Here is a 9207-nt window from a genome sequence, read left to right on the forward strand (position 1 = left end):
GACACAGGGTAAAGACTAGCATGACCCAAGCTATGTGTGGATGTGAAGGGTTGAATTTAGAGTCCTAAGAACATCTAGAGCAAGCCAGGTGAGGTGGCCTAATCCTGTTATATGAGCTACTTGGGAGACTGAGACTAGGAGGATGGTTGTCTGAGGTGAGCTGGAACAAAATGGTAGTGAGAACCCATCTCAACAAATAAGCAGGGCTTGGAGTGTACCTATCATCCCAGTTAAAAGGGCCTGTTGCATTAGGTCAAAAGAGGCCCTCAGTTCAAATGCCAGTAATGCCAAAAAAATGTTTGTTATAGATTTCAAGCACAGCCATTGTAATCTATGCCCTTACTAGGATATAAGAGAGTCATCAAGTAACAGAGTAGGCCAGGATGTAATCACAGTCCAAGGATAACATGGTTCTTGAAGACAGAGGTCCAACACACCCTTATTGCTCACAGGCTCATGGTGGCTTGACATGGCTCATTATCCCCTCTTCAACCTGCTGCCTATGGATCTGTGGCCTCCACAGAGGTCCTGGCTGACAAAAGCCTGGCCTGGCACTAGGAAGTCAGCAAAGCTCTAGAGCCACCTGACCTCTAATCTTCACTGAACAAAAATGGGCCTCATAGGTGGTCTACAGACAAACTTCAGCCCCAAAGAATGGGAGTACAGGATTGGGGGTTCCTTTGGGAGACCAGCTGGGTTGACTGCATTGTGTGGAGAGTACTCATTGTTTTGATTCAATGTAGGGCTGACTTTAGGCCCATCCAAGAGGAGAGCAGTGCCTCTGAGACATTATTCTGAGTCTAATTGATCAGGATGAGGAAAAGTGTGAAAATACTCTTTGCCTGATGAACCTGTGAAGAATTATTTCACTTTCTCCTCTTGCAGCTGACTGTTGAGTCTAGTGAGATCAGGAGGAACAAAAGATGATGTCAAGATGGATTACATGCCACAGCAACCCATCTGATCCTGATGAGGTCCAATACCATACCCTTTCGAAAAGAAAGGAAACCATTCTCTGACATGGACACAGCTTGATTGCCAAGGAGCTGATAGAGAGGCAGAGAGACAGAGGGATTGAGTGCTCCAGATCAGTTCACTGCCAGCTAACAAGCTGATAGGGGGAAGTAGACTCAGTGCCACCTGTAAAGTGCAGTCAATAGAGAGGACACGTATGGAGAATAGTGGTATGTAGAACTTCTTCATAAATGACATTGATTTTACATACAGCTATGTAGTGACTAATGGATCATCATTGTAGACTGCCAGTGAACTTGTCACACTTAGACTCTTTTCTATCAATAGTGGGACATAATAGGATTTTGGGGCCTATTTACATTTTATGGCATATCTGTCCAAAACCTGGAGGCAAGAGTGCAGAAAGAGATGTGCACAAAGGGAACAGTGATTTCTTTAACGGGGAGAAGTCCTGAGATTGCTTCATTCACCTGTCACTCAATCTACAAGTAGGTAACTTTGCTAAATGGCTTATGTCATCATTGGTAGAGTGAATGACTTTGCTACATACAGCAGTCTTTCTTTACACTCAATGAGAAAATTGTTAGCTATTTTCACCTCACGATTCATACTTTCAGAGTCCCTCCTTCAAAGGTTAACCTTGCTTTCTAGTCCTTAATCTTTCATCATTACCTGAAATTCAGTGAGTTTTCATCATCATCATCATGGTTTTCTGCAAATAAATTCAGGACAGTCAGAGAGTTATTAAGTAATTCCACCTCACCCATTTCAACAGAGTGTCCTATCTGAGCATACAGATATAAATCATGTATGTATGAGTTCAGGATGCACTGGAAGTACGATACTCAATGAACTTCTATGTTGACTTTGGTAGTGGGGCAAGGGACTAATAAATCCAAAGCACCTCACAGACAAATAGAAAAAAGTCATAACAAAGCACACTCTTTGGCTTCTTAAAAATCTAAACATAGATCTGCCATATGATCCAGCAATCCCACTCCTGGGGATCTACTCAAAGGAATATGACACAGGTTACTGCAGAGGGACTTGCACACTCATGTTTATTGCAGCACTATTCACAATAGCTAAGTTATGCAAACAGCCAAGATGCCCCACTACTGATGAATGGATCAAGAAAATTTGGTATTTATACACAATGAAATTCTACTCAGCCATGAAGAAGAATGAAATCTTAGCATTCACAGTTAAATGGATGGAACTGAAGAACATCATTCTAAGTGATGTTAGTCAGGCTCAGAAGACCAAAAATCGTATGTTTTCCCTCATATACAGATTTCAGATTTGGGGCAAATACAGCAATGTGATTGGACTTGGGTCACATGATAAGGTGAGCTCACACATGGGAGGTATGGGGATAGGTAAGAAACCCAAAAAACATGATAGTATTTGAGGTCCTCACTGCAGAGGAACTAATACAGAACCTTTAAAGTGACAGAAGTCAACATGAGAAAGGGGATCAGGAACTAGAGAAAAGGTCAGTTAGAGATGAATAAACTTAGAATGTAACACATTTATACATGGAAAAAATGCTAGGAATCTCCCTGTATAGCTATCCTTATCTCAACTAGCAAAAATGCTAGTTGTATTGTTTATGCTCTCTCTTCAACAAAATTGGAGATAAGGGCAGAACAGATTCTATCTGAAAGCAAAGGAAGGGGTAGGGGCGAATAGAGATGGGGTGGGGGATAGGGGAGAGAAATGGCCCAAAGAATGTATGCACATATGAATAAATGAGAAAAAAACACTGTTTTGTAAAATTAATATATACTAATAAAAATACATGTAGCATCAAAAGTAAAAGAAAGAAATGGTGTATGACAATATGGTGACCCTTTCCCCAGAATACCCTGATTTTGTGGACTACTATTATGGTATCTGGTGTTTAAAGGACAAAGTTAAACTGTATTTTGTTCTGCTGATCACTGGATACTTCTCCAGTTTCTTCTGGATTTGTCTAGCTATGTCTTTCCTCCTTCTCAAGTGATGATTTCCAGGATTTAGGGACAATAAGGGGTTTTATTCTCACTAATGTGCATTGATGGGCACTCCCTCATATGATTTTTACAGTGTGGAAGCAAAACATAATTTGCACCACTTTATAGATGAGAAACCTGAAATCTAGAAAGGATAAATCAGCTACTTGCCTACAGTCAGGAAGTCAGTGTTAAGGAAAATATGGGAAACTTTCATTCTTATTCCAGGCTCTCAGCACTCTAAGAATCTGCCTCCTTTTCTTAAGCACTGGATGGATACACCTCCTGCCCCAAAGACCACGTGCTCTCCATCATGTATGAGAGAGAAATTTGGAATACTTTGACCTCTAATCCTGTGCATTTCTCCACTCTGTTCCCACTGAGGCTGTGTGCATCTTGCTGTGACCTCACTTGTGATTAGAAACCAGGACATCTGGTAAGTGTTACTACTGAAGGTGTTGAATGTCCCATAAACTGGGGACCTTGGTATAATCAGGGTTGTGGTCAACTTACCTGCACTTATCATGTAGACAAAGGACTCCACTACCCTGCATGCCTCAGCCAGTTGCTCTCCCTGGTCCTGCTGGTTGTCAGGGTTTTCCTGAGTGTGGAGGACCTTGAGATGTTGACTGAGGGAGAAGGAGGCCTCTGTTTTTTCCTGTAACTGCTGGAGCAATTCACTCACCTCTCCCACCTGAACTTGAATCAGGCCATCATCTTTCCTAATGTGGGATAGAGAATTTTTTCCTTGTATGTATCAAGCAACTTTCCCTATGGAAAACCTGTCAAAGAGCTAAGATGCAAAATGCAGAGAGTGGGTGTGTATCCCTCTCTTATTTTGATCATTCAGTGGTCATATATATGTGACTATTGAAAGCCAGGAGCACTTATCACTCATCTAAACTCTATTTTTATTTAAGAAGTTAATTAGAAATGGTTTTGAACTCAAGATTATACAAGAAGAGAAGCAAATTAATTTAAGGATCTACTTTGTGGTTGTCTATTTGCAGAGCTATTTTCTCATGGGATGTGCAGGGGACATGTCCACATCATCTTAGGTGCTATTTATAGTCCTTGGTAATTATTTACCTGGGAGCCTTTATCTCTTGTTCTTCTCCACCTTTGCAACCAATTTTGTTTTCTGAAAATATAATCAGATGGAACAAGTCACCTTATATTGCTACCATTTTATGCACTGCAAGCACAGATACTTAAATAGTATCTGTTGAACTGGGGTCCCCAGAAAGGACCACTTGGATGTGGGATGTGTTCTAGGAGTAGCTGGTTCTGTTTTCCTGAACCACTGCATAGATGATAGTCCTGTTCTGATAAATCAACAACACATGTCCACTGTTTGAACACTGCAAAACAGTTAAGAATCCAATTTCTCCACAGAGATCCTGGGGAAATTGTCTAGCTGCCTTTGGGAGCACTTGCCCAACTTCTCCCATCACATCCCTTCCTTTTTCTGGTTTACATGGTTATAGACACTGAGATTAGATTTAGGTGAAACTTACAAACTGCCTCAAGATAAGGAATCGTTTTTCCTCTCCCAGGCACAGCATCCTTGCTATTCACTGAGGTTTGGGGTACCAGGATTCAGCCTTGCCTTCAGGGAAAATTTAATATACAAGCAAGGATGATAGTGCAAGAATGTTCAGGTACTCAGAGGAATGCTAAAAGAGGACAAGTCGGGAGGAGATGGACTGGAGCCTAGTGTTCAGCAAACTTAGTAACATCTCCAAAAGCACAGATAAGATCACCATTCAAACTGAAGATGCTGAAGGAACACTGTTCAGAAATGATATTTAACAAGACAATTGATGAAGAGTTGCGATGATCCATTACAATACAGACTGTGGGATTCACTCAGTCTCCTTACCCTGGTCTGTACTGTTTCCACACACTGCATTTGCCAGTGTATACCAAGGTGAGAAGTGTGGCGTGAAACCAGGAAAAGTACAAACTGCCTGACCCACCTTACATCTGTGCTTAAAACCCACTCCTGGAGTTTGACTGAAACCCAGGTGTAGCAGCAGGGCCTGAGGCAGAGAGAGCTGTCTAACAGACAGAAGGCTAAGGAAAAGGATAGGGAGGCTACATGGGAGACCACTGGGAGCCTTATTCTCTCTGCAGTTGGTGTACTCACCTGACACAGCTGGAGGAGTGCACACCATGTACTCCTCAGATAGGAAGGCAGGAGTGTTGGGAGGATGGTGGAACTCAGACAGGTCATAGCAAGAGGATGGTGTCACAATCTGCTCATGTAATGAGTCCTGGTGCACTGTGCTAAGGCTTGCATCCCCGTTCAGCTCCCTGATGAGTCCAAGTGTGTGAGGAAAAGAGAATGTTAAACAATGAAAGTGTGGACTTGAGAATATTTCACTTACACCTGATGGATAGCCTAAATGGGAGGCCACAAAATGCAAATAGGACATTCCAAAAAATCCTCTGTGACTAAGATAAAGTAAGACTATAAAGGGAGTTTGAGAACAGTGTGTTTGTGTGTGTGTCAGGGGGGTTGTGGCAGTGGAGGTAGAATTTGAGAGAAGGGGGTACTCAGTGAAGATCAATGGTGCTCAAGGAGATCAGAAAACATGCTGGTGAAAAGGGAGTCCAACCTCCCTGTATGGGCAGGGATGACATGCACACCATGAGAACCACAGAAATTGCATTTTGCTCCATATTACTTGCAGGATTCCAGTGAAAAATCTTTCTGACATTTGCATTCCAGGCTTTATTCTTTCACTATTGTGTTTAAGATTAATCTTTTCTCCAAATATAAGAGACTGTAGAGCATTTTTACTCAGCTGAACTCTGTATTAATTTAATAAATTAATTAGAAATGGTTATGAACTGAAGAAAATAAAAGAAGGGAAGCAAAACCATTTAAGGATCTACATTGTGGTTGTCCAAATACAGAGCTGTTTTCTCCTGGGATCTGCAAGTGATGTGTCCACATCACCTTAAGTCTCATTGACAGTGCTTAGTAATCACTCACCTGGAAACCTTTGCATCTTGTCCTTCTCCAGCATTGAGACCAATTTTATTTTCTGAAAATATAACCAGATGGAATGTATCATCTTACATTGACATTTCTTTACCAACTGTAAACAGGGACATAAATATTCTCTCTTGAACTTGGGCATTCTCAGAGTACCATGCAGGTGGCTTTAGGGTTAATTCTTGGAGTAGTTGGCTCTGTTTTCCATAACCATTGAGTAGACAGTCCTGTTCTGTTAAATCATCATATTCACAGCCCAAACACTGGAAAACAGTTAAGCTTTCCCACAGATATCCTGGGGGACATGCTTAGCTGCTGTCTGGACCTTTGCTCAACTTGCCTCATAGGAAAGCATGCTCAACTTTGTTCAGATGACAACAGAGATTCTCATCTGAGATTAGATTTATGTGAAATATAAACTCTCATGAGGGAAGGAATGTTTTCAGCATTTTCTGGTACAGAATCTTTGCCATTCATGTAAATTGAGGGGTGCCAGGGTAAGACATTACCTTCAAAGAAAATAACATATGTAGGCAAAAATGGGGATTGTTTAGATACTCAGAGGAATGCTTACTCAGGACAAGCCAGGAGGAGAAGGACGGGAGGTCAGAGCTGAGCAATGATGAAAACAAATCCAAAACTATCAGCAAGACTAACACCCTCTTTGGAAACAGCTGATGCCAAAGGAACATTGTTCAGAAATGACATTTAACAATGAGATACCATGACAAATTAAAAAACAATGTAGGATTCATGCACTGCATTTACCAAGGCGTGACTGATTGCACATTTGCATTTCTTAATGTGCATGAAGTCAGACAGGTGTGCCCTGAGACTAGAAAGGGTGAAAACTAACTGTCCTAAAATCTGTACATGAAGGCAGCCCTAGAGCTTGAAACAAACTGAGATCATTCTGCAGGGCTTGCAGCAGAGACAGATTTCCACAATACAGACAGCAGAGAAATAGAAAAGGCAGGGTCTGTGGGGGTCCAACGGGAGTTTTACCCTTTTTTCTATAAGTGTACTCACCATCTGCATCCAGAATACGGCTCACAAGCTGCTCCTCAGGTGTGGATGCTGGAGTATCGGGAGTCTGGTGGAAATCACACAAGTCATGGCAACTGGAAGGAGCCACATACATCTCGTTCACCGCAAGCTGCAGTGCTGCAGAAATGTCCTCCACTTCTTGCACATCCCTGCTGCATAAAAGTGTGCAAGGAAAAGAAAAGGTTAAACAGTGAAAGTTTAGACTTGACAACTTCTCACTTGGTCCTGCAAGAAGGCTAACTGAGGGGCTAGAGAAGGAAGAATGCTTTTCCCTTTGGAAAACAGGAACCATGCAATACTCTGAGTAGGTCAGAGAGTGAGTGTTGATGGAGTTGGAGAACAGTGTGAGTGTACGGGGGTGCGGAGGTGTGGAAAGCAGGAGGCCCTCAATGTACTAGTCAGATAACATGCTGCTGAGCGAGGAGACTCAACTTCCCTGGATGGTGAAGGAATGGCAGGCACACCATGAGAACCACACAAGCTGTATATTTCTCTACTTTACTTCCAGGGTTCCAGAGAAGAAAGCCTCCTAATATGGGCACGCCAGTCCTTGTTCTTTCACTATTGTGTGAAAGATGAATCTTTTCCTGTAACATAAGAGACAGTAGAGCACTTTTGCTCACCTGAACTCTATTTTTTGTTAGAAATTAATTATAAAAAGTTTACAACACACGAAAATAAAAGGAATGCAAAACAGCTTAAGGATCTAGTCTGCAACTGTAAAATTCCAGAGCTGTATTCTTCTGGGATTCTCAGGGGACAAGTCTACATCAAGTTAGGTCTCAGTAACACTCCTTGCCAATCACTTACCTGGCAGCCTTTGCCTCCTGTCTTTCTCCAGCTTTGTAAGCAATTTCATTTTCTGAAAATATAATCAGATGGATCAAGTCACCTTACATTGCTACTTTTTTTAACACCTGCAAACACAGGACATGAATCAATATTTTCTCTTGAACTCAGGTATTCTCAGGAGACCACTGCAGGTGGCCTTGGGATGTGTTCTAGGACTAGCTCGCTCACTTCTCCAGAACAATTGTGTAGACAGTCCTGTTCTTTAAATCCTCAACACACATTCAGAGTCTGAACACTGGAAAGCAGTTGAGCATGCATTTCCCTCTCCTACTGCAGACATCATGGGGTACTTGCTTAGCAGCCTTCTGGACCTTTGCTCACCTTTGAGGTTGTACAGCTTCTTTGTCTCGGTTCAGAGGATGACACATACTGAGATTAAGTTGGCATGAAATAGAAAATCCCACAGGGGATGAGTTACTATCAGCCATCTTTGGTACAGGAGTCTTGCAATGGATGTAAGTTAGGGGGTGCCAGCGTGTGACATTTCCTACAGGAAAGTTCTTCACATAGGCAATGATAGTGGTTGGAGGTTTAGGTACTCAGACAGGCCAGGAAATGAGGAGCTGGAGATCAGAGCTGAGTAATCATACTAGCAATTCCAAAATTATGGGCAAGACTACCATCCTGCTTGGAGATTGGCTGACTCTGGAGGAGCACTATTCATAAATAACGTTTATCAAGGAGTGGAGATGATCCAATCAGAAACAGACCATATTATTGCCTCACTCTCCTCACCTTGGTGTCCATTGATAGCACATCGTGCATTTGTTAATGTGCATCAAGTCAGACTGGTGTGCCCTGAGACTAGGAGGGGTGAAAACTGACTGTCCTTATGTGTGTGCATGAATGCAGTCCTAGAGTTTGACTCAAACCAAGGAGTATTTGCAGGGGTTGCAGCAGAGACAGCTTTCAATCACACAGAAAGCTGAGCTAAAGACTGGGAATGCTACATGGAAGACCTTTGTGGCCTCAATCCATTTATAAGGGGTGGCCTCACCATCCATGTCCAGAATACGGCACACAATCTCTTCCTCAGGTTGGGACTCTGGAGTTTTGGGAGTCTGGTGTAAATCATACAAGTCATAGCAACTGGAATGAACCAAATACATCTCATCCAAACAGTGCTGCAACACTGCAGTAATGTCCTCCACCTCTCGTACTTCCCTGTTGAACCAAGCGTGTGAGGAGATAGAATGTTAAAAAGTGAGAGTTTAGATTTGACAACTTCTCAGTTGGTCCTGAAGGGAGACTAAATGAGGGGCCAGAGACAGCACAGTGGTTTTTCCCTTTGGAGAAGAGGAACCATACAATCATTCTCAGACTAGCACAGAGACT

At 42.3% G+C, this 9207-nt stretch overlaps 1 protein-coding gene and 1 long non-coding RNA gene across 2 annotated transcripts; both read right to left on the minus strand.

Annotated features, from left to right (window-relative positions):
• Window positions 1–1643: 1643 nt before the first annotated feature.
• LOC141414739 (NBPF family member NBPF1-like) lies at window positions 1644–7172 on the minus strand. The gene is made up of 6 exons (XM_074049040.1): window positions 7003–7172; window positions 5971–6022; window positions 5119–5285; window positions 4059–4110; window positions 3483–3691; window positions 1644–1687 (listed from the first exon to the last, which is right to left on the minus strand). Exons 1-6 carry the CDS (start codon window positions 7112–7114, stop codon window positions 1644–1646), a joined length of 636 nt encoding a protein of 211 aa, XP_073905141.1. The 5' UTR covers window positions 7115–7172.
• A 76-nt stretch (window positions 7173–7248) lies between these two features.
• LOC141415077 (uncharacterized) lies at window positions 7249–9026 on the minus strand. The gene is made up of 3 exons (XR_012440104.1): window positions 8870–9026; window positions 7831–7882; window positions 7249–7607 (listed from the first exon to the last, which is right to left on the minus strand). It is a non-coding gene; the product is annotated as an uncharacterized lncRNA (long non-coding RNA).
• Window positions 9027–9207: the final 181 nt, after the last annotated feature.

This window comes from Castor canadensis, chromosome 12 (genome assembly GCF_047511655.1).
Source record: "Castor canadensis chromosome 12, mCasCan1.hap1v2, whole genome shotgun sequence".
Lineage (NCBI taxonomy): Eukaryota > Metazoa > Chordata > Mammalia > Rodentia > Castoridae > Castor > Castor canadensis.

Bases quoted from the DNA above. Each gene is read 5' to 3' on its own strand.
- LOC141414739 (XM_074049040.1), bottom strand. From the start codon at position 7,114: ATGTATGTGGCTCCTTCCAGTTGCCATGACTTGTGTGATTTCCACCAG. The intron at 6,023-7,002 runs GTGAGTACACTT...TTATATTTTCAG, and splicing joins CCGTATTCTGGATGCAGATG to AAAATAAAATTGGTCTCAAT. The intron at 3,692-4,058 runs GTAAATAATTAC...ATCCCACATTAG, and splicing joins CAAGAGATAAAGGCTCCCAG to GAAAGATGATGGCCTGATTC.